General features: G+C 38.5%; 1 protein-coding gene across 2 annotated transcripts in view; it reads right to left on the reverse strand.

Annotated features, from left to right (window-relative positions):
• The window catches only part of LOC130172442 (CUB and sushi domain-containing protein 3-like), a 216,283-nt gene that overhangs the window by 149,461 nt on the left and 40,066 nt on the right, over positions 1-26,756 (reverse strand). For both annotated transcript variants that reach the window (XM_056381188.1, XM_056381187.1), the window contains exons 4-7: positions 19,475-19,669; positions 10,937-11,183; positions 2,310-2,422; positions 982-1,059 (exon numbers count right to left, since the gene is read on the reverse strand). In XM_056381188.1, the coding sequence (XP_056237163.1) occupies positions 982-1,059; positions 2,310-2,422; positions 10,937-11,183; positions 19,475-19,669 (633 nt within the window). The remainder of the gene's footprint in view (positions 1-981; positions 1,060-2,309; positions 2,423-10,936; positions 11,184-19,474; positions 19,670-26,756) is intronic.

The raw sequence follows: 26,756 nt of genomic DNA on the forward strand, positions 1-26,756 counted from the left end.
TTTTTAACAGTCTCATCTCCCCCTCACGTTCTTCTCTGTAAATCAAAGACTGCATGCACTGGAAATGAAATTCATGAAATATGTAGTATCATAATTATCCTTAAGGTTTGCTGTAATATTTGCAATAAGACATCAACCCACACACACACACACACACACACACACACACACACACACAAAGACCCTTCCATTTTATCGCAAGAAGTTCTACCGGCATGTGTTTTCATCTTCAACTTCTTTCAGGAAGTTCATTAGCTTTGAAGTTAATTGTTGCGGGTTATAATACAGTTATGGGTTCAATTATATGCAATGAATCCACAAGGCATATAAAGCATTTCTTCACAGTCTTTTAAATGATATACAGTATTGTCTTGTGGAAAAGATTACAGCCCTTTGCATTATTCATGTCTCCATGCAATGCCGATTCTGTGACACATAAAGTAATAAAGATTACAACCTGTTATCACTGAAGTGTTTAGCACACTGTGGAGTTAAAGGGAATTGTGCTCCAGATTTACGTTAATGACAGAGCTCTGCAAGCAATTACAATGCATTCACTTTGGTCTGAGAGTACACAAATCATCAGTGTGAGTGGTCACTCAACCTTGACTACTGCTGTGTGTGTAGATCACACACTCAATGAACATAAGTCAATCTGATGTACCGCTTAATGCTACAGAGGGAGTTTTGAGCATCTGAAACTGGTCAAATTTAAAGTTTTGCTGCAATACAAATAACTATGCCTGATCTACCTGAGTTCATTTCTGTCAGGACAGGAAGTCCGGAACAGCAGAGGAAATAGGGCATCAGAAAGAAAAAGAGACTGCACTTCTACAAAATCTAGTACTGTAGCTTAATTCCTTCACCAAATGATGCAGCAAAAAAAAAGACAAGAAAAAACAAAGACCCCGAACGCAAGCCCTACATAAACAAAAAATCCAAACAATGAAAAGAGTTGCATAAGAAAAATAAAAGACTTACTCAAAGACAGTTTGTTAGTGTTGTCCTTTCCTGGTAATAATTTTACCCCTCTGGATTTAAGCTCTCCAGAGCTTTTCACTGGTCGAGAGCAATAGAAAGAGTTCATTAGATAAAAGAAGTTACAGTATTAGATGTGAGAAGATACAGTACAAGTGTTTCTTTCTCTGGATAATACTTGTTCCTATGAAGAACATCAACATGTAATTGCTACTGGTGTGCATTCTTTTTCAAAAGAAATGAGTTAAACGGCTCTGATGCATTCCTAAGGGTTACCTTGGCAATTCTATAAAACCTAAATTAGTTTTTCATGTTTATCTGTTCATATAACTCAGAGATATTAAACAGTGGATAGAAATTGATTGGTCAGAGCAGATTTAATGGTTATAGCTTGCAGGGGGAAATACCACGTGGAATCGAAGAGCAGCCCAAGGACTGCAATTCTACATATCTTAAGACAGTCTAATTAAACACAGCAGGGGCCAGATTGCACACAAAAACCAGGTGATGCAAGCGGCTGTCATAATTTTGAAGTATCAACTGAATAGCCAAAAGCAATGAATGGTGTAACAAGCAAAACAAGGCTATTTCAATTTGAACATTGGGACACTGCCTCCTTTTGAACTACACTGTAGGTCAACTAGTTAATTCAAGCTGTTATACACACAATTAGGATGCAAATCTATTTAGTGACCAGATAAGGTTATATGCTCAAAAACATACTGCGTAATAAAACCCCTGAGTACTTGTCTTTGCTTTAAAATTATCTGCCCTTTACATTAAAAATAAAAACATATAAAAGCTCAACCTTTGCACGACAATGCGATGCAATAGTTGAGAAATTTGATTTTTCATGCTATTGATTTTATGTCTTCATTTACAGTGAGTTGCTACACAAGCACGTTACTCAAAGTTTTTATAGAGCTGTTTACGGTGAAGTTGCAGGTTTCATATCTGGCTTGGAGCCAGGCTTTAAGTTTCTGTGGTATAGTATATGCAGCACATACGCTGACTTTAAAGTCATGCCAGAGAACAATGTCAGGCTAATGGATTATTGAGCTGCCAGAGCTGAGTTTTTATAAGGGGAAAAGTATATACAGTATTTATCTCTCAAATATTTGATTAACAAAGCCCTTTGAAGTCAATGGTTTGAAGCAGAAAAAGCCTCCGTGCCCTCTACAGAGGGGGTATTAATCAAACTGTTTAATATTCAGTTAAGAAAGATCAAAAACATGTTTTGTAATTACAGTGTGTTTTTCCTACGATGATCTCTTTTCGTTCAAGAAGGGGGCCCTCTATTACGATGTGCAAATTAAGTAATCATGTCTTACCTTGATACTGAGCCCTGAAGCCTTTGTGGCGGTGGTTGCTCTCTGTCACAAAATGCAGCCGTAGCCAGTTTTTGTTGCTGATGATGGGTGCTGGAATATTCATTCCAGTTAGCCTGAGTGGAAAGAGTCACAAATGAAAGAAAACACGTGTCATCCGTTTTAACTTTATGTCAACTACATAGCTTTTTGGTCATTGTAATTCTTATGTTGCCATAATTACCTAAAAACAGAAAAAACAGATAATTGAGTAAAATGAAGAACCTGGAAATGAAAACCTTGTAGATAAATATTAAGAAAAAAACACCTTATTTTGACTCAGCAGGTTCTTGTTTGGGTTTGTGCTTGCATATATATGAATGTGTGTGTGGGAAATGAGAAAACAAATAGTAACACAGAGAGAAAAAGTGTGTGCAGACATCTATCGCTGTGTGTGAGGTTGTCTCTGTCAACTCTGCGTGTGTTCGGACCACATCTGTTTTACTGTCTGTGTCAGTGTTTTAGATCAGAAGTTTTATTCAGCGTGTGGCCATAGCATCAGGGACGCTCTATAATTGTAGAGATTTAAAGCTGCCAGCGGCCTTCTCATTTGTCTGGCTAACCAGCTCTGCCTTTTTTTTCTATTGCCTTGCAATCCCTGCACAATGCCCTGTCATACCACAGTCAATAGCGCACAATGCCATTCTAGCTATTAAACAGAGGCTTGGGACAGGCTGAAAAGAAGCATGGTGCAGTTACGCCTTGTGTTCCCAAATTAGCTCAGGATAAAAAAACAATGTGTTAACTTTTATTTTTGCTTGTGTGTATGTGTGCTCACATGTATGCATGTCTGTGTTACTGTGTGTCTTAAGATGTGTGTAGTCGTGTTTAAGGTCTGTTTTTCTATGTAATTTCTTTGGCATGATTTGGCATTTACTGCAGAGCTACCTAAGGGGCAGAGAGACAAAAGCAAAACGAAAGAAAGGAAAGTGGCAGTCGGAGAAAGAGAAAGACAGGAAATGAGTGATAGCGAGAAACCAACAAGAGTGACAAAAACTGTGACTTTTTCCCTTGGTGGTCATTGCAGATATAAGAAATACAATAGAGTCTACTTGACATTGGATTCCTGCTTAATTTTGATTACATATTACATTTGTAACCGCAGAGACTAAAATATGTATATCAGGCAGATTAAAGGCAGTTGCATGTTTTATTGTTAATTGATTAGCAAACCAGATGTGATTTTTGAATACTGGCATTTGTGTTCCAAATTATCAATCACAAGGGGAGATGATTGCAGCTCCTAAAAAGGGAACTAAAAGGTAATTGATTTTCACACAAAAGTTGACCTTTTCTGTCATTGTGTCACTGATAAAACGCTAATGACACCAATATAAGGACAGAATGAAAAAGAGCAGCCGAACTATTTAGAGGAAACTGCCCACATGTTTCCTGCAGTGGAAGCTGCAAATTATCACAAGATTTCGGCTAGAAGTCTAAAAGAAAATGGATAGCGACAATAAAGCTGTACCCATCAGGAAGATGCTCAGATGCTCCAGGCAGCACAGGAGCGATGTTAGAAATTTAAGACCGGCGGAGGTGAATATACTGTTGTCACAACAGCAAAGTATGGCAGAGCAAGTGAAACATGATGTGCCATAAACAGTAAATAAATCCTTAATGATAGCATACAGAGGAGTTACTCTAATGGTTATATTGTATCAATGTGCAGAAAACTTTTATATTAATTTATACACTAACAATATGCATGCAAAAATCTTCCAGGTACATGCAAGTTCAAAGTGAAGAAATATAAACTGAAGTGTGACATGGTGTCTGGGACGCCTGGCTTGCACAGTGGAAATACTCCCTCTAGCTACTGTACTCCTGGTAAGAGCAGATGCACAAATGAACACAAATGTGCTCATAGGCTGGAAGCCGGCAGAGAAGGAAGACTTACTGCATCAGATGTGACCTGAGAAATTGGTGATTTGCATGCCAACATGTTCTCATGATTTCTTAGGTAAAGATATTAAATGCTGTATGTAAACTGTGCACCACAGTGACAAAGCAGCATGTCAGGGAAAATGTTCTATGACTAATAATAGAATATAGTATTTATTTCATTGTTTTGTTTCTCATGTTGTCCTTGTATGTCCAGTTTGTGACTTTTAGGAAAAGCTGAATGGACAATTCACAAAATATTTATGCGTGTCACTGGTACTGGTCAAAGTAACTGTCATGGAAAAAAATACATTACTTGTGGAAAGTGGGCTGCCCAGTCTTCTTAAAATAGATAAGAGCAAGTGAGTGCTGTCTACTGTTTTCTTATTGTATCTCTTCTAGTGCATACTGAGTGACAAAGATGAGAAAGTCCAATTGGAAAAACGGATTCCTCACATAATGCACTGCCAGTCTATCTCTACACTCACTTAGGCTGTCTATTTGTTCCTTCATAGATATGCAATATGGCTTTTCAGAGATTACTTCTTGGCATGAGTGGAGTGTTTTTTTATGTGCTTGGTTTCATCCAAGTTTTAGAATGCATGCTTCATATCACTGATTTGGGGCGTCTCATGGACTAATGGTAGATTCTGACATAGGTTTGTAAGGCTCGTAGTATTCTCTGAGCAAAATGTGGCTAATTTGATAGGGTGAGGGGTTGAAGGGAGCATGGCAATCTCATCAAAATACCAACGTAATGAGTCCCAATGTGCAGGTACTGTGGCCAAACGTGGCCTTGAGGCCAGAGCGATAAGCTGAAATCTCTGGTGTCTCTACTTAGTTTCACACAGAGGCAGGTTATATGTAGGTGCACCCCAGATAATGAGCGATCAATTCAAATTTGTCAAAAAAGATAGGGCCAGGTTATTTTGTCTTTTCCTCCCACACGTATTCCATAAAATCTGACAAGAGGGAGTAATTGCTAGAATATTTTATGTGATAAGGAAGAAGCCGCTGCTCTCTATCCCTCATCAAGTTACTCCCTCTTCAGAGACTGTTCAGGAGATGCACTTATACTGCTTGGTGCTTGTGCTTGCTAGAAGCCAATCTACTGGGCTTCTGAAAACAGTCAGCCAGTCACTGTATACCCAGTAGCCTCTTACATTAATTGCCCTAGTGAAATACCTGGGTCAAGTGTCAATTCACATTCCTTCAATTAAACACTGCATTCTTCCACCTCTAACTGCAGTGGAGCACAGCTTTTGGAGACAATCTGATGGGTTATATTTTGCCTGGGTAGATCAATAATAAATCCCGGAAAGAAGAAATTGAATCTAATACACATGGTAATCTAACCAACGTTGGTAATTTAGCTGCGGGGTACCTCTTGCTCTCAACCTGCTTTGAATATTGTAATCTTCCTATGACAACCATTTAGCCACTCTGTTGGAAAAGGATTGTTCATATTCAGTGAACCAAGCAAAATATTGCCAGATTGCTCAGCAAAGTAACAATCTATTCTCGACTCTCAGCTTTCTTAATATGTTTACAACATGCAGAATCAATGTTACAGTAGGTAATGAGAAGAATCTGCAAAAACATACGACAACGGTAGAGAGAAAAGAGTGAAAAAATAAAACAATATAAAATTTTCTGATTAAATTTCATGGTATATAAGGAAAACAGTGTATCTAATATCTGCAAAGCCTTTTAGGTTTTATGCTCTGTGTCCATATTTGAAATAATGAGTGACACGTAATCCACAGCTTGTTGTTTTTGCCCTTTGTGAACAGCGCTGTACAATCATAGGAAAGGTCACAGGAATAACAAAAAAATGTTTTTCTTGGTCTAGCCAGGCTCCACTGTTGGCTTTTGTCAAAGGAAACAGTTTTTTTTTGTCTATTTTCACAGTGATTGATGTGTAGCCTCACATCAAACTTCACCAGCGTGACAACAATGGAATCAATAAACTCATTTGCAGAGATCTGATAGAAATCTTCAGTTGATAAAAGGATAAAACCTGCTATGAGGTGTCAGCAAAACATATTTTCTTGCCCCATAGCCCTGGACCGTCCCCCATCAGGAATTGTTTTTTAGTATTTATAATTGTCTATCATTTACTTTCAGAAAACTTGCTCGCAAATCAATCAGTTCAAATTTACTAGATTTTCCATTTTGTAACAACTATTACATTTGCTGGAATAAATTAAACATTCAAATATAATTACATCTATGAGGAATATATTTGTTGATCTCATTATTAATTATATAAACAATATATTTCTGTGGACTGTACTGTCTTGTGAATTATACTGTGAATTATTTTGTAATTCTTATTCTCCAGGGATAAAGGTTGCTTGATTTGTGACTAATTTTTTCCATCCATAGTTTTGTTCATGTTTATCACTTGATATCTATCTGTATTACCACAGGTTGAGAGGATAACAAGTTAAACTGGGTCATGCTTTACGCCTATTTGCCTGAAAAAGGCTAAGAGGAGATGTTAAATCTGACTGAGTTCGAGATTCGAGGCTGTCAATCATTGTTAAGCAGCTCTAAACCTCAAGGGTAAATTGACAGTTTGCTTGTCTCTGCCTGCAACTGGTGTTATATGTTAGGATACTTGAAAGTTTAGCTGCCCATTGGCCTTGTACATGGTCATAGACACTCATAAAAAAAAAAAAAAAAAAAAGAGGGGGAACGAGAGCAATGAATTTTATGGGCATGAGGGAATCGGTCGCCCTGAATCGTGTCTGTATGCTTGTCTGTTTGTTTACCTGGCCGAGTTGAAGCCATCTCTCTAAAATTCTGGCCCCACTGCACTCAAGCTCACTGGGTCCCACTTGGATTGTGGGGCTTAAAATGATAACTCTGCCTAACAGCCTCTGACATTTGGTGACATATAATAACATCATCTTGGAGTTTCAAAGCATTCAAGTGATGCATGGTGACTTTTCATCATGCACATAAGTAAAACTCCTACACAGAGAGGCACTTCTTCTTAAACTGCTTTACACAGTATGTGTTTTTTTTTTAACCCTTTACTTAGATGCTGGACTGCAAAAAAAAAAAAACTTACAGAAGATGTCACATTTTTGTACCACAAGTGTAGCCTAATAGCAGACTGGATCATGGTAAATGTAACAGTGATATACCAATATACATTTTTTATGTTAAAAACATTACTTACCCCTTAATCAAGTCTGAAGATAGCATGCTGGTGTGATTTATCTTTTAAACCTGTAGCCCTTCACACAAGGCTTAACATTTACACGTTATTTGTAGTAAAAATTAATATTACAAACAGGAAACATAATTATGCAGTTCACGTGACCATGAAGCGTGTAAGAACATACTATTTAACAGAGGAAAATGTTACATCCCCGTTTTGCCAACAAAACTCATTGATGCCACGCCCTTCCACAAAGGGTAAGCAACACAATGTTTGTGCAAATATGCATAAATAGTAATAGAACTACCAAGTGTGCACCCTCGGTTGCCCTACTGAAACAGCGAAGGGAAAACGAATGGCAGCAGACTTTGCCAACTACTTAACCAGAACGGAAGGGATGGGGAAGTGTGTGTGTGTGTGTGTGTGTGTGTGTGTGTGTGTGTGTGTGTGTGTGTGTGTGTGTGTGTATTACCCACAGTCAGTGACGAAGCCACTCTGTCACACTCTTGAAAGGTAAATACAAAAATGTGCCTACTTAAATTTAAATAATATTATAATTGCTGAGGCATTTGAATTTTGGGAGACAATTTGTGTTTGTAATGCATTTCATAGCACTCATTGTAATTTAGTTCAATCATGCATTTCATGTGTAATTCGAACTAGATTTTTTGACTGAATATTAAATATAGTATTTACATTATGTGCAGTTAATGTGTATAAGAATTTATAAGAAACAAGTTAATGGGAACGGCTCATTACTACTATGGTCGGTGTACAAATATATACTTTAATTTGAGTTATATATTATATACACATGCTTTTATTTTGAAGTCGCAAGGAAGTGCCAGCCCAGAATGCCTTGTTTTTTGTTCCTAGGTTTAGTGATATGTAAACAGGAGGTGCTGAGTCTGTTTGTGTGCTTTCTAATCAGAAGGCAAAATAAATAGTGATAAAATATAAGTAAATGTTTAACCGCTTAGAGCCATTTGTGTTTAATCCTGTACAGGAGTAGAATCAAAACACAAAGCATATGCCACTGGGGCTCCCAGGCATTTTGACCGAGATGCATTTCTGTCAGTAAAAGAGTTAATTTTGGAGCTATTACACCTACGAGAGGAGGGTTACCTGATGGGTCTGTCAAAACACATCGGTGTCATCCTATATCAACTCCCTTTCGCACTCTCTTTGTTTACGTCAACATACACTACTTAGCAGTCATCACCACACTCAGAGCACCTCTCCTTTTGACTCTATGTCTCCCACTGACACAGTGTCTGCCTCTCTCTCTCCCTCTAACTCCGGATGACAACTCTCAGGGACAACAAAGCTCATAGCTCAGTGATTGATTAGAGCTTCTTTCAGCCAATTATAATTAATGCCCAGCAGGATCACATAAACCTGGTTGATGCTCCCATTCACACAGGACATGGAGGAGATGGATAACCTTAGCTTCAAGGTTGGGGGTCAAACCCATTTCATATATCCCTGTTTCAGTTGGGAGTGACTTCTACATCAAGCATATACAGAAAGTCATACATCTACGCTGCTGGAATGAAAAAAAGAGGTCAAGTCAAGTCGAGTCCATTTCTATTTATATGGCGCCAAATCACAACAGAAGTTTTCTTAAGGCTTTTTTCAAATAGAGAAGCCAACAATTCCCACCAAGAGCATGGTCATGGTGGAGAGAAAGAAATGGCTCGAGCCGTGCTTTCATTTCACAAAGACAGACAGCGCTAGTTGTGATAAATTCCAGGAATACCATATGTTTGACACACCAGTGCCACTGCTTCCCAAGGGAGCAGTACGTCAGTTACCAACGGTAAATATCCTGTGTTATAATAACATTAGCACCATGTAGGTAAACTTAGCAGGTTTTTCCTTTGAGTAAAAAACCCCAAATATGAACTGCAGTTAAATGCTGGAGCTTTTGAACACCTGAGTCCCATGGATGTCTTTTTCTTGCTATGTTTGTAAAACTTTACCTCTTGTCTCAATTCAGGGGCGGCATCCTTTCGAAAGCTGCATTTTGTGTCACAGTGGTGCAACTGGGAATTCCATTTCTAAGGCTCCTTCAAATGTGGCAGAGAAATGCGTCCTTCATTTTCCAGACAACAAAGGATCCAACAGGTGGATCTTGCACAGCTCAACCTATCCCAAAATTTATTATGTACCAGTGATTAATCACTTTCCAAAAAGAGAATAAGGCGAACTTGACAATTAAAAACAGCAGACGAGGATGAATAGGAATTTTAATTTCGGTTTGGCCTTCGTAGTCTATGCAACCTCGGAGGCCACGCCTTCGCAAACCATGTCGTTTAAAGGATGTTGTCGCTGAGATGTGACACACGATGTGTGTCGAGTGAAAACAAACTCTGGGACGCACTCTGGACGGGCAAAAACAGAGACCTTTGGAAACTATGACTTGAAACACCCAGAGTTGCTCCCTGAATCATTATGGGAATCGATAGAAAATCGACCGATAAATAAAACTGATAAAGGCATTGGTATCAATAAAATCCCATTCCTAGCACCTTCATTTGAATTTTACTATCATGTGCCTTCTCTGTGAATTGCTTTAATTTAATCAGCACCACAAAGCATATTTCAAATGTTTTCTGCACACAACTGTCTATGAAAATTAATTCAGAGGTCCTTTCTCATTACCGTATCTTCAAACACATGCAGCTGATGTTACAGTGCTACTCCTATGTGATATTACATGGTCATGCTCAACCATACATACTGAACCTTTGTTCCTTTGTATGCTTTAAGATCTCAGCAGGCAGGCCTCCTCGTTATCCAAAGAACTAAGACAGAATCCTAAGGCAATGCGGCCTTGTCTAACCAAGCCCCCGCCCCTCTTTGGAATAAACTAAGAGCTGCCAACTCTCTTGCGATCAGATAAATCTAAAGAAGAAACTTATTTATTCTCTCTATGAGTGCCCATTCCCTTCTGTTTTTGTTATGATTATACTGCTGTCTCTACGTTAGGATGCATAAATTACTCAGCTAGGCAGACTGGTTATATTACTGAGCCAAATGTAACCTTATTATTGGATTTTAACTACATGGTTATGATTCATTATACTAATTATTACAATATACTGTTCATTTTTTGCAGTTGCTGTTTTTCCATCCTACAGCTCTTTGTTGCACCCCAAGCCATCAAAATGATCTCTTTGCATCTCTCTCCTTTTTTCTTATATGCTAAGCATAGAGTGTTTGGTCTGGGTTTGGAGCTGCAACTGTAGGCCGAGAAAGCCTGTTGTTGTTGCAGTTCACTACAGCATAACACTAAAAATCACTTTCTTGAGAGAATTTATTGCACATTTTCAAAAAACAAACCTGCATCTCCACTTATACAACCTCCTCTAACACCATTCTCACCTGTCTGTTAACACCCTGTCAACACTGTTCAACATACAAACACAAACACACCCACCTCCACTTGCATTAAAACTATTTATGTAACAGTTTAATGCTTATCTAATCAAATACAAACACTACCCTCAATCCTCCTCACAGCTCAACTCACCAGATGGTTGGCGGTTCTGATCCCTCTACTTCCAGATAATCCGACTTCTCCTCCATCTGAAATTCAGTGAACACCAGGGAGATGGTGTCCCCCGGATCTGCCAGGATGGTCCACTTACACTCCCCACTGCTGCCCAAGCCTCCAGCACCTCCACCTCCACCGGCGCCAGGGGAGTCACCGCTGGGGAAATCGAAGCTGGAGATGAGCCCGCTGGAGCCCCTCAGGGTGCCACCACACGTGTCCTCCGCTGTCAGTCACCGAAGAGAAAAGGAGGGTGGGGAGGGTGCACGGAGAACAGACACATAGTCTCTGGGTTATTTCAGAGATGTTATTCAAAGTTCAACATGGGGAAAAAAGTGGCTGCAGGCATAAAACATTTGTACCTGTCCCCTCAGATAAATGCAAACCAGAGACAGACCACTGTGGAAGCTGATGGTAGAGCTGCATAGGGCATTTAAACACATTATTTTATTTGTTTTTGTCACATTTCCATAAGTTGTCAAGCCCAATATTTACAGCTACAATTATAGGATTGATAACACTATGAAACACAAGATTAAAAGGTTGCTTGTGTTTTCGTCACAATAGCAAGAATCGTGAAGCATTCATACAAGTGACAATGGACAGAACCATTTACCAATTAACTGTGTACAAATTCTGTCAGTTTTCTTCAGCAGTTTATATGTGGGAGGAAAAGTCCTTACTCTCTTTTGAGCTTTTTTTCTCTTTTCCACAACATGTCTCTTCCCTCCATCCAAGAGTCAGTAATTCATCATTATGTCCTCGGAGCCCCCTCATGTTTCAGGAAACAAACAAATGGTGATAAACAGGGCTTATAATGCTGTGAAATTGTATATTTTTTTTTCCAGTGTGGGGAGCATGGCACGCCAGCTGAATGTTAATGCACTTTACCATAACAGTGGCTTGCTCTCTTTCACTCCACGTCCCTTTTCCCTTCTCTCCCCCACCCTTTCTAATATCTCTCCATCTCTCTCTCCATTCCTCTCTTCCGAGCCCTCTCAGATCTTTCTACTATTACTCACCAGCCTTCCCTCTATCCCTGTATTCGTTTTTCTCCCTTAAGAATTCTAATGATGGCAGGGCTTTCACAGTTTTCACATCATTTAAGACTAAAATGTGACACTCAGCTGTGCCAGCTGAAACCTTTGATGGCTCAGCGCTCCACTCAGGGCTGTCAGAGCTGCCAGCCTTGGAACATTCCTGTGTGCTGCATTACACGATTGGTCAAGGAACAAGGAAGCGGATGTATGAAATTCAAAAGAAGATACAGAAAAAGAAGGAGAAGATGGGAGAGCAGGAGCTGCTAGTTGGCTTGATCCATGTCCTTTGACACATTAGCGGAAGCATAGGAATTCATCAAAGTCTTTTTTAGGAAGGGCAGAGATGGCAAAATGATACAGTGTGAGACATGATGTCCACACATATATGATTCATATCAAGGGCAGACTCTCACTTGTAGACTACATCAAGGGCAGGCTTTCATTTGTTGAATGCCTGCAGCTTTGTAACAACAAAACCATGTGGAGTCACGATTTGCTTCTGGTTTAAATTATCATAGTCTTCACCACAAAAACCTATCCTGAGAATTATATATCCCATCAATGCATTTAAGATGACATTTTAAAGAGTGCCAAGCAGATCTGTAGAGTAATTGGCTGAAATTAAATTGATATTAAAATGCTGCAGAGAAGCAATATAACGTTTTAACTTCATGACAGACAGGAGGGCAGCATGAAGTGTCCTGAGTGTAAGTAATGGAGGAGGCAAGTGTAGGATATTAGACAGATAAGACAAAAGCTAGAATTACCGACTCACTGTTGTATGTCCCCACCATCCAGTCAAGTTGCAGTTTATATCCATGTCTGTCCAGACTCATGTAATATATGTAGTGAATACTTTGACGGAACTTAATAAAAAGGTATTACATGTATTTAATTAGTGTAAGAATTATGTTATGGCCAAAACCGTGTATTGTGATGTCACAGCGACCTTGACGTTTGAAAACCAAAATCTAATCAGTTCATTCTCGAGTCCAAGAGAATGTTTGAAGAAATCCTTGCAAGGCATTCCTGAGGTATCGCGTACGTGAGAAAGGGACCGACGGATAGACAACAAAAAAGAGACAGAAGAGAGATAAAAGGAATGGAAAAGAAAATAAAGAAAAATGTCAGGGGGGAAAATTCTGCAGGTAAGCAGAAACACAAACACCTTCCCAGGTAGGAGCCATGCTCATCTATAAGTGGCTCTTCAAGCTCGAGTCTTCCTGTGTAAATGGTCGCAAATATCACCTGCTTTGCACCCTGAAGTACAAGTCTTAAGCTCCTATAATTCATTCAGAGATTAAATGCCTCAATACCTAATTTTCAGCCTACTAAAATCCTGAATAGTCATTCCCCGCTGATAGTGTCATGATACCAGAATTTGGATTTTGATACCAAGTTGAAAAAAATAAAAATCACATTTTTGACAACTGCTTATACTCTCCCTGTCTTAAAGCAAAATTCCATCTTGACGATTATGAGTATTTAATCTAGTATGATTATGAGTTGTGCTGGAAATATTCTAATGTATTCAATACTGAATTTTATCAATTTCGGTCACTGTTGAAACACCAAAATTCAAGTATTCAGTATTATAATTCAATCATTATTTAATCGCCGTTCGTTTTTCTTTACCTTGCACTTCTCTATCATAAATGTAATATAAAAACTAACCAAATCAGCATCACACAAAGTAGAGTGAAGCTGTATACACTCAATAAATTCTGTTTTCATGAGATATGTACCTGGACATTGTAACATTTATGAGGGTAGGATTTATTTTAGGTCTGTTGTGTTCGACTCCATTAGTTTTAGCTGTACCTAATAAACTGGCAACAGAGTGTACAATACCTATTTGTTGGTAATATCATTGTCTCACTAGCTGTGGTTCAGATAATCAGCTGAACACACTAACTTTTTCTTTTTTTCATAAATTGGCTCATTCTTTACTGAACTGTGATTTGCTTCCATCAAACGTAATTGTTTTTAATGAGTAAATACATTCAGATATTTGACAATGATGTTTTTTTTCAAAATGCATATCACTCCTTTTTCCCTAGCTAACTTGGCATGTATGTTATCCACCAAACAGTGTCTATTTTAAAATAAGTAACATTTTTATTTGAATTACCATTAAATGATGAGTGGATGATGGAAGTTAGGTGAAATCATGCTGCAGTTCTGGTAATAAAACTGTCCGGCAACACATCAGATGTTCTATTACTGAATCAATCTGACTCAAACAGTATTTCATTTATTGCAGCCGGGTAGGCTTCTCAAAGCTAACATCTGATTTGGTCAGTAACTGCCAGAGCTGCTCAGGCTGCTCTGACTGGTGTAGCTGCAGTGGTGCTGTTTTGTGAGAAGTAGGATGAACTGACTGTTATTTTTCTTCATCTACTTTCTGAATCATCATCATCATCCAAGTAAAACAGACAATACACTTGTTGCGGTTGTACATGCGACTAAGTTTGGGGTGGTAACTGTGGTGCTTCTTCTTCTAAGGAAAGGTCCAACAGACCAGATTATGGAGAACATGTTCCTGATCTCCACTGTCAACAATACATTTTGTTCCTGGGGCAACACCTAAAATCCTTTATAGCTTTCAAACACTCACTGTAATGAAACATCTAAAAGCAAAAGTCTTATCAGATGGGGGTCCATAATTTGTGTCAGTTTGGGTATACAGTGCAACTGTCAGTGAGAATTACAGTGCCACCACTGTGTTTTGACATGAAACAGTAAAATAGTAAGCAAATTTGGATACAAAAAAACATATATATTATGAGCATGTAGTCAATGTTACCACTAGTAACCACTGGAACCAACAAAACAAAGATCTTTGTAGATTAAGGAACACAACAGTGGTCTAACAGGACAGACTCAAACTAAACAGCTTTGATATCGATCTGACTAGTCTGATCAACAAGTGGACTGAGACTTATTAGCAGCCAAAAAGAAAAAGCATGGTAGTTTTTTTAATGGCATGTTAACAGAGAATCCAAACTAAAATTCAGTGTTGTTTACTGGTTTGTGTACTATGGATTAATCACCAATATTTCAGCACAGGGCTTCCTAAAAGGCTTGAGATCGATTTCCACAACCACATTTAATGATAATAAGCTCACTTATGACTGATTAATATGTCCGCAGTTGTAGCCAATTAAATTGCACAGGAAAATTAGTTAGATGCTTGGGAGCAGTTCATTATTGTACATAAGTACTGAGACAGGTTTCTTAGCCGTTTCTTTGAGAAGCATCCATGCATGGTACTGTAAATCATGCACCAGTAAACTGCTGTCTGAGGCTCAAAAAATGCTTTGCAGCTTGAGAATTTTAAATGGCTTCAGCTGGATAATGCCTTACAGGTTCCATGTATATATATATATATATATATATATATATATATATATATATATATATATATATATATATATATATATATATATATATATCCACATGCACTGTTTCATTTGGGTTGCATGGCAGCAGGTGCAGTTTACCAGGTTTAGTTACATAAAAGAGGAAACTGAATGCTGGGCAATGTGTTTCTTAGCAAATCATTAGAGCATGCTCTGGATTTAGAAGGAGTATCTGTCTCTTTTAAAAACGGTGGCAGTGTTAAAAAAAAAAAAAAAAAAAAAAGATGGTGGTGAGGATTAGGACTGCTTTAGCTGAGCTCATTTACATCCCCAGCATCAGCAATCTAATGCTACTTGAGGAGGGATTAAGCCTCTCTCCCCTTGACTTTGATCAGATATACAACACTTGTCTTTCTACTTAGAAATATTCACCCCCAAGGATAGAAGGGAAGGAACTCATGTATAATTTTCTACACTACCTCAGGTTTTTCCTTTGTAATAATCCCTGTGTTAATGCAAAGGCAGTGACTATGTCTACAGTAAGTCCCTCATTTGTGGAGCCACAAGTCATGTTAAACATTGATAGGGTTGAGGAATGGTACGGAGATCTGTAATGGGTGCAGAGATGCAATTCATATGGCGTCATGCATATTTCTGGTGATCACTTCACCATAGTGACCATCTCTCCATCATTTCAGAGCCTGGAAGACGATGATGATTCAGTGAGAGATAAGGTACCACTGCACCAATCAGAATGCTACATTACAGTAAGATATTTGATCATTTCTGTTTTATAAAATATGGAAAGATCCTCACAACATATTATTCTTTTTGCACTGGTAACTTAATTCTTAAGACAAATGCTATTAAAATGGTCGCCTGTTTTCACACTTGTGAATTTAATTTAAGGATTTCTAGAACTAGCTTGATGAAAACACTCAGGTATTTTCATATCAGCTCTATCTTTGGAAAACAACTCAGCACTCACTTGGACAAAAACATTTTGCCATTGGCAAGTGGGCAAGTCAAAGTTTCAGATTTTAAATCTGAATTTGTAATTTGTAACGAGTTGAAAAGGCATTGCAGAGAGGACTGTGCGCTTAGTCCAGTCACACTACTGAGCATGGAAATGTTTTAAGACTCAAGGATTTTCTGTGGCCTAATTTTCTTATTCTGTTGGACAGTGGCTGGCAGCAAGAATGACAGTGTATCAATAGACCATATTCTCATGTTACCACACTGTCCCTGTTTGCTGTCTCGCTGCCTGGTTTAATGAATGTCCAGAGACAATTTAGATGGAAGGAATCGAAACGGGCTCCTGTGAGAGGCAGCAGCAACTCACAATTAGAATAACCATTAATTCTCCATCTCACTGCCTTTCTGCTTGGATTTGATTCTGTCTGGTTCTTTGCGTTAGGTCTTTGAGTCTCTTTTACTCTACACTTATGGTGTAATATTATATTTATATCATGTTTATGGTTGATGTAAAATGGGTTAACACCTGGCCTTATGTTAGCTTCACAGTAACGCAAGTACACTACATAGTTACTACAGAATTATCACAGGATTCCTATTTCCCTGACAGCTACTCCAAGCCACATAAAACTGCTTTTCTCAATAACAGAGATAATTAAACTTCATGGTTTTGTGTAGGTTGTTTCATAGACGGACAAACTAAGGGGGAAAAAAATGCTAACTTACACCACTTCATCCGTACTGACTTTCACACTCGGCCTCCAGGGTAAACACTGCGGTGAACATTTTTAATTGAATGAAAGTTGACAACTCTGTCCGACAAAGATCTTTATGTCTGAGAATTCCACGGATTAGTAATGACGTTTAATATTGGTCAAACTTGGGTTTCCAAACAGCTTCATTATCAAACAGTGTTTGTGTGTCTTCCTGCACTCTCTTTTTCCTCCTCTATCCGTCTGTCTTTCTGTCAGTCCTACACACACGAGGGACTTTGGAAGTCACATGGGGATAGAGAAGAGAACTGGGAAAAAGATGAAAAGGAGACAGATAGTAACAAAAGGAGGTGACTGGACAAGCGACTAAGGTGTTGGGAGACAGTGAGGGGTGGACAGTGGATTGGGAAGAGATTTTATGTTGCTGTGTGTTTAGTGTGAAACACTTGGTGATGAGCAGAAAGGGCAGGTTCTCTGAGGAAATAAGATCAAAGGACCATCTGCCCACATACAGGAGCCGGGCCGGATTCACACGAGAGAGAGAGGCTCAAGCAGTGGCCAGGCCTGAAAAGGAGTGATGTTTCTGGCCTCTGGCAATAGAGGCTAACACCATCCTTAAATGGAGAGGGGCCCTCCATCTGCAGCTTTTTTGTTTCCTCCAAGCTTGCCATTTCTCAACCATATGCTGAACCATTTTCTTTTCGCTGTGCCTTGCATTATAGAATGAGTTGGCATGAGAAAATTTGCTCTGCTGGCTTTAGGATTGCATATAAAGATTGGGAGGGGGGAGAACTTTGACTCGAGTATATACTATTTCTTGTTTGGATGACTTTGCACATCTGAGACCTAGTAGTCTGAGAAAAAGAAAAAGCAAGAAAATGTAAAAAATCTAATTAAGATATGCAGTTGTTCCCTGCTTTTCATCTCAATAAATAAAACTATGAGTCAGAACTGCTTAAGTAAAGACAAGACAAAGTACACACAGGCCTATTACATATATTTCTAGAGTGAGAAAATCATTTTTGATTCAATAAATAATTGTAAGGTAAGCTAAAGTTTATAAAGGTAATTTATCTTTATAGTAAGAAATGTTTTTATTATTACTATAAAGCTAAATGAAGCAAAATGTTGGATTGGAAGGAAATGATCTGTATGCCAGAACAGCTTTCAATCATTATCCTTCTGAGCTTTTGCCAATTGTTAGTTTATTTGTCCTTGTGGTACTGAAGTGGTGGCTGTCTTTAAAAATAACAGCAGCACTTACTGGATGGTATTTCGGGCTAAAGGGATGTTTAAGTTTGGTGCTATATTATTAAAACCTAAAGTATTTAAAAATCCCAGACTTGTAAAATGCTGCATCTCCTATCTGCAACAGAGAATTTTCACTAATGGATACATCATTGATCAAAACTAATTATTTCGTCTTTCACATTCATGTGCCACAAGGTTAGCAGTCAAAACCATCTATTTCTACCAGCAAAAGCAGTCCCAGTATATTCAACCTGCCAGGCAAGAGAAAAAAAAGGTACACAGTAAGTACCACATTTACACAAGTCTCAGATATGACTGAATCATGTTACATTTTCATTTCAAATCATCCAGACTGCCACAATGGTCTTCCTCCCTGTTGTGCATATGTTCAGGCTGCCTAAACATATGTTCGGGGTGGACTTATTTTTCACTGTCCGACACTTTTGTACAGAAAGAACAGATGTGGTGTGCCTTTAGTCTTGTAGCTTGTGTAAGCTTGTGTTGCTACCCATGCAATCTGGAAGGCGAGGTGACACACTTCACTGAGGCAGCAGGGCTGACACGTCATCAAATCCCAAAAATACCATATTTTGTTAAGTTCGGATCAGGGAGACCTATACACATTCCAAAGAAGAGGTGCCCAAGTCTCCAGTAGAGTCACAGCACAGCAATGGAAATGGAGAAAAACTAAAGCAGAAATGGAGCAGAAAAAATCTAGTGGATGTGCAACTCATGCTTACAGCATTAATGTATTTAAGCTATCTCCTCTACAGGCATAAATATTTAATTAACCTTTCAAGCCACTGAGGCTCTAATCAACTTCTGCAACATGATTAAAATCATTCCATCCCATCAGATTAAAAATATATTTATATATCTAATGAAGACTTGCACCACATTTTACTGCATCTGTGGCACAGGCCAGTCATACAGCCATCAAACTGTCAATCACTGAAAAGCAATTAACTTTAAGCAATTCATGGAAATCAAATGACAAGAGGTGAAGACAAAACAGTCACCTGCTAAAATATGTAGATAACATCATGAATTGTCCATGATCCCGTTTAATGACATTGTACAGCCGGGAGAAAAAGTGGGCTTAAAAAAAGCAGCAGTCATCACATGCAATTAAAATGATGCATAAACTAACTAATTTCTGTAATAAAACATCCTCACCTCTGCAGATTGGCACAGGAAAGTCCCAAACCGACACACCGGCTGCATTGTTGACACAGGTGAGGAGTGAATGTCCGTCTAGGACATAGCCGGTGACGCAGCGGTAGCGGATCTTGTCACCTACGTTGAACTGAGTTCCATTCAGTATGCCTTTGGGTGGGACCCCGGGGTTTCCACATGAACTGCTTCTCAGCTCTGGAAAATGGAAAGAAAGGAATAGTTAAGAATAACAATGTGTTGCTATATAAGATATGTACCAGTGTTCCTTCATTTTGTCTCTAGTCATACATGCAAAGCCATTAAGTTTGATTTTCATCATTTTGGTTGCCGAAAATTTCTATGCTACATATGATTTTGTTGATCCTGACTTAAGTACAAGAGTCTACATATACTGTTAATAGCTATGTCAATGCAAGTCTGAATTTTATGCCATTGCTACTCAGATGCCTAGTTATGACTTAAGAGCTGCAATAATTATGAGATGATAAAATTTACTGCCCAAGGAGTACTGAAATACTACGCTGATGTCTTACCCATCTCTTTATGTTAAGAGTTCACTAAATAACATATCTGTAGCTGGAAGCAGCAATGAGGTGCAGAGAAAAGCAAGTAAATTAGCACAATGTACAAAGAAATAAGCCTAAATGAAAAAAAGATTGCAGCAAGACACGAAAGAAGAAGCTACAGACTATACAGTAATATAAGGAGCAATTCAAATTATTTTCATAAATTCAAGGGTGAAAAAACAAAAAAACATCACAGCACTGAATGTGCACCAGACTCAAGAGTATCTATTGTTAATGACACATGTCAAATTACCTCCGGTGACATGGATCCCTTAAAATGTTACATAAATTACTTGCTGATTGCCTTCCATTTACGTTCCTAAACAACTCCCATTTTTCTAAGACACACTGAAAAATAGTACAAGAGAAATGGTGAAATCTGCAGTGGACATTTAAATTAACAGAATGACCTGACAGCTTTTCAAGGTTCATGTCTACTCCTTCACTATCCTATCTTACTTTGTAATTAATATACCTGTGTGTATCCATCACTATAACTGCTAATTATGGTACAAACATATATATCACAGGTAAAGAAGTGCATGTGACACATTTTTGAAGATGACATATTGAAGTTATATATCATCCACAAGAAAGCAATTCCAAGAAATTACTTGCAACATCCTATTGTGATCATGCACTGACAACAGTGTTTATGATCAATTTAATCCTTGGCGAACTACTGAAAGAGAATTTTTACAAATATCTACTGTAAGTTGTGATAAACAGCCATGGAGGGCTGCTCAATCCTGTGTTCTTCTGGTTGAACAATATCTTCCGGTACATTTCTCTCCTCTATTAGAGCACCATAACTCAATCTCAGACAAAATTCCCTTGCACATTTCCAGCCTGCACAAAATGTAACAGCGAAGCTTCTATTTCAAGCTACAGGACAGAACGACCACACATTATCGGCTTCTTTTTGCCTCAGGAGTTACATGTTAGTTTTTAAAAATGACTGATGAAAGTGTCTTTGATAGTTTCAGACCAACGCAGTTGTCAATTTCCCATCCAGCACCAACATTGTTTAGACAGCAAAAATACTTGCGTCCCTCTGTGCACCTATGGGTGTGTTGGTCTTAAGATGAGGTGTGGTCAGGCGCATTGCTATCTGGAGGCAGCAGAAAGCAATTGCTTGACTGACCAACAAAAACCTGGTCTGAAATGGCACATTATTTCACTGTTATTTTAAGGGTGCATGATCAAGATAGTAATATGCGCCTACATAGGCAGCTGCACAACACACATACACTCTGCCTGTTACATACAAGTTGAGTGTGCTAAAAATTCATTTCAGGTGTTTGGATAGGTCAGGTGGAACATTACAATACAGCCTCGGAAGGCCAGAGAATTCTTCATGGCATATTGTGTGACGCATAGTATTGCCATGCATCATGGAAGTCTCTAGGACACAAATGAGACTCTGCAGAGAAGGAGTCTTTCTTACTACCTGAAATCCACCACCGTGTTTCCCATTCATCACCTAAACTAAATTTATCTCACCACAGTTTCATAATGAACAGAAGATTTATTTACACTTCTCATAATATAATATAAAAGCTGTCCCCGTTGTGATTTGTGCCATTGCTTTCGCCCAGCCCTTTCTTGCCCTGGGGGCGCACAGAGCCGCGGTGTGTGTATGTCAGGACTGGGCTCACTGGCCAGTCACAACATGTAATGAACTCGCCACAAAGAATCTAATTCTATGTGAAACACTGCTCCATTATAATAGCAACACGCCAAGGTGCCAGTGCACCAGGGTTTTAAAGGGAATGGGAAATGGCACGCCACACTTTCATGATTAGTCACCTCTGGCTTCTCATCAATTCACAGGTGAATGTTTCACATAAGCTACAACCGATCAGCGACAACAAGAATGGTTTGAGGAACATAATAAAAAGTTCAAAGTGTTGACTTGGCCTACAAATTGGAGTGGAGTCCATGCCTCGACGGGTCATAATTGTTTTGGCAGCACAGGGGGGGACCTATGCAAAATTAGGCAGGAGGTTTTAATTTTGCAGTTTATCTGGGTATATCTGTCGAGACCATTTCTGTAAAAACCATCCAGACTTAAATCAATATAAAACAGCAGATACTCTCATAATTTCATTAAAATGGTCAAATACAGGTGTATTACAAAGACACACTTGACTCAGCTTTGTGATAAAGAACACTGCTTAACTGAATTTGTGGGTAATGATCAATACAACCCAATTAGTCTGATTAGATCCAGAGTTGTCCTCATGATAGGAATATAAAACTTACTTCGGTCCTACAGCTTGAGGCTGATCATGCAGTCAAGTTAAATTATTATTTTTGATATGTGCCATCTGCCTGTAGCTAATTATTCCAACTGGCAAGCCAGGAAACAGAAAGTCATTTTTACACAAACATAAACTGTGTGTTACATGGGTCCATGGATAGATGGATACATGGACATACAGAGAGGGATATGGAGGAGTATATTTGAAGCCCTGATCCTGAAGTAGATTTCGTTAATAGACACATCTGTGAAGTCACATTTTGTAATGTTCATTTCCAGGAATTTTTGAAATCCAATTACTAATCCACTTTACACTGCAGATACGCATGTATGAGGGATGTGTATGTGAGCTCATCATACGATTTCTAATGAATGCCATATAAATCCTTACGGCTGTTTATCTTTATGAGCAAAATTAAATTACAACAGAGTGCAACAGGAATAAAAGAGGAAAGAAAACCTCCGAGCATGTATAGTACAGAAAGTGTCAGCTAACACACACTAAACAAACCTAATACTTGTAGAGTGTATTGGATTTTTATTCAAACACACTTGTTTAGGGGGGCACCACCTCCAAAAATATTTTTAACACAGTGTATCCAATCAGTCTAATATCAGAAGCCGTTACTTCTCAATTCAATTGATCTCAAATCTCGACTTCAAAAAGGAACATGGCGACAATGACTCAGTCAAAATAAAGAACTTTATCAACTACTAGTACAGGGTAAATGCAATGTCTGGTCACCACTAAGATGCAAAGTAGAGCCAAAGAACAGTGTTAAATCAATAGCTGATAAAAGATTTTTTTTTAAAAACGAATTATTTCCACAACAGTGGAAGAGAATGTGACTGGGCCATTTACGATACAGCCATATTACTAATTGATACTGAGATGTCTATGAACGAAATTTGATGATTCAAATATTTTTTTTATCTCAACATCAACTCAGTCATGAGCAAGAAAGCAGGTCTTGCCTACTGTGAGTTGCGCCATGGCTGGAGATTTTGCTGGTCAAAATTACAGTAGCTGGTGTTGAAAGCCAGAAACTTCTTCACAATGGATTATGGGATTGTTACCCTGGATACAAAGTGTAGTCTCCGGACAACTGGCTCCATCAGTCTGCCAGAAGGCACCACTGTGGATTTCTCTGTTGGCAGTTGCGGGCAGATCGTGTCATCTGCCTGTTCTCTTGTGGGTTGATCTGAATTGCAGCACTAACTGTGGTACTTTTGCTAGATAACTTTTAGCATCGGCTAGATTAGCCAAAAAAACTTCAAAAATCTTTAAAGTGAAACCATAATAAAGATTTAAAAAGTTAAAAAAAAAAATATATATATATATTCTGAGGCACTGATTCTGTTGGTATTAACCTGGTTTATAAAATAAAAGATTGCAAGTGTAAACAAAGAAAAAGTTACTTGGAAAGCCTGTCCTGGTTTTAAGTACAACTGTCGATTTTTGTTAAGACTAGAAAGAGGAATTTAGAGTTTAAGGCAAATGCATGAACAGTTATAATACAAAATGCCAAATCTCTCACCGCAGCGCTCCCTAGAGGTCAAAGCACACCAGATTTCTTGAATTACCTCCTGATCAGGTGCTCAGTCACTGTACAAAGTTTAGCTTTTATCCATAAAAGCATTGCTGGTATGACCTCGCTTCCTATTTGGTGGCTTTCGATTGGCTGTGACAGTCTAATGCATTCGAAAATCAAAAATCCGTGTTACAAATTTTGTGAGGTAAAATACAGGCACAGTAAAATCTGTATAATGGGTTTCTCATCTATTTATGTATGATCAATTATCATATTTTTTATAATTGCACTGCCATCTTCCACAAGAAACTCGCAAAGGTCAGAGAAAAAGCATATACAAATGGAAATTTATGATTACCTGCCTATTTGAGCAATGCTTTTGTGACAGATGTGCAAACGAGGGATGACCGATGATTGAGTCACATATAGCGCGGCACTAATGATACCTGACCGATATAGGGGTGAAGAGTGAGAGGCAAACTTGAGATTCCACGCATTGACATCTGACCAGTGCCGAGGTCAGTGGTGAGGAGGGACAGCCTGACTACTAAGTATTACGTTCATATAAAAGCTGCATTACTTTGCATTAGCAAATATGCAAACTATTGTTTACACAAAGTTTGTTAAAGGTTAACCATGGCAGATGGTGACAAGCTTCAGGGCTGTCACCACATTTTATATGTTCTAAAAGGATAGATTAGATTCAAAATACCAACCTAAATATTTTGGTTCATAAAAACCCTGAGGGTAAGGCAGTAAAATCTCAATAATCATAGTCTGTGTTGATCAATCCCTACATACATGAAAAAAATTATCTAATCTCTATTGATCTGCTGTATTATTCTGTAGCCATGCTTCAATGTTTATCAAATGCAGCTATGTACTGCAGCCAGAAATTAATATATGCATCCCTACATGGCGCAGTATGATCCTTGGCAACAAACAGCAAATATGTCTCCATGGGAGTTACGGAGAGCCTGTGAAATTGAAATTTATTTGTTTGAAATATCAAATTTGTGGAGTTCAACAAAATGTGACAAAGCACATCAAAGGCAATCTAAATATCTACAAACTCGCCACAACAACCCTTCACAATTTGATGCAGAAAATGTCAGACACACTGCTGAGCTGGAAACATTCAAAAAAATCTTTAAAAGACAGAAAATCATCTGGTCAGGGACTGGTGCTGTGTGCAACCACATGTTATTCCCATTAACCACAAACTATGTCCCAGTAAAATCCCTCCATCCTACAAATACCCTGTTATTGGACATATACCATATGAGGATGGTGACAGTCATATACCAAAAGGCACACTGTGCTTTAGCTATTTAGCACTCATAGACCAAAAAACATGCTCAGCAAAAGCCTGGCTGCTGAACCAGGTTGCAAAACTTTTCTTGGATTACTTATTTGTGGAGAACTGTGCCAATGATGTTAAGAGGAAAATAAGGTCAGATACTGCAGAAGCAATTCATCATATACTGTACTGTACACGTTAGGTATGATCTTATATTTTGATTGAACGTACTATAGCTGATCTACTATTCCCCATCTCTTTGGTTAGCAAAATAATCAGTGTCATGGTTTACCAATTCCAATGCTGTCATACCAACAGCTAAAGAGAAGGGTGGTGGACCCCACTGTTTGTCACACCCACAGGTTACGTACAGGCGATAGGCTAACTTGACTTAATGCAGTGCTGCGGAGTGCTGACTTAACGTGATGCATGACTTAAAATAATGGATGTTGGTTAGACATTTTGTGGTACTGCAGAACATCCCCATGTCACATTGTATTTTTCTTGTTTAACCACCACATTTTGCAGTTTCTGTATAAATTCTAATAGTGTGCATGACAATAAGTACAATTTTTCAACTCTGTCTGAACTTGTGCCAACTACAGACCAGGATTTGGCTTGTGTGTTGTGTTCAAGAGGCATTTTGTGTAAGTTTCTTCATGTGGGTTAATGTGTAAAAGATTATGTTAGAGTTTGTTTTTTTCAAAGATGTAATTCTCAATTTTCTTAAACTGCCCTGCAATATAGTTCACTCACAGATCAAAACAGCAGCATGGCTGTTCCTACTAACTCTGAAAACTAATCACATTACATACACTAATTAACTAACATTATGGGGCAGGCTGCTTCTCCCAAAACACAAGTTGCCAAGGCCAATAGCTGACTTCATTCCTCCTCTCACCCAATAAACACACCCATTTTTATTTTTTTTGCCTTCATTAGATATGTTCTCTTACATTGCCAATGAAAAGAGATACAATCATGTTTTGAGAGAACATTTGCACCAAATTTGTGGCCCACCCCTAAAAGCATGCACAGTTAGTGCATTCTGCACCTATATTGCAAAACAAAAAAACAGCAGTTGTGCAAATTTAAATGGCTTGGCTTGGGAGCAGAGAAAATATGTTGACTAGGAAATCTCCCAGAGATGCATAATGGAATTTCTTATTATTTTGGTCAAATCACTGGGCTTAAGTTCACTGTAACACACAGTTCAAACTGGGTGGAAACAATATGATAGTACTTCTATTCTTTTCCAGCTTTTGAGTGTTTTATATACAAGTGATTTAAATAATAATTTAAATACCGTGGTAATTTTTAGTCAGTCATCTCATCATTCATAGCATTGTACATGCAAAAAAAAAAAAAAAAAAAAAAAAAAAATGCCAGAAATAGTCGGGTAAGGAATGAAAAAAATAGATCTTGAGAGAGAAGTTCAAACCCTGCTTCCTCTCTCAACTCTGCACAGCTGTCCAGTCACTGCGTGAAGTGGGTGTGAATATCGGATTGACGCTTCAGAAAGTTACAGAAATTGTTGGAGGCAGTCCCCCCAAAAATTCCAGTCTCAGAAAGGTGTGAGGTTTGTGAAGCTGTTACACCGTCCAGCAAGCACTTCTGATAG

Source organism: Seriola aureovittata, chromosome 7 (genome assembly GCF_021018895.1).
Source record: "Seriola aureovittata isolate HTS-2021-v1 ecotype China chromosome 7, ASM2101889v1, whole genome shotgun sequence".
NCBI lineage: Eukaryota > Metazoa > Chordata > Actinopteri > Carangiformes > Carangidae > Seriola > Seriola aureovittata.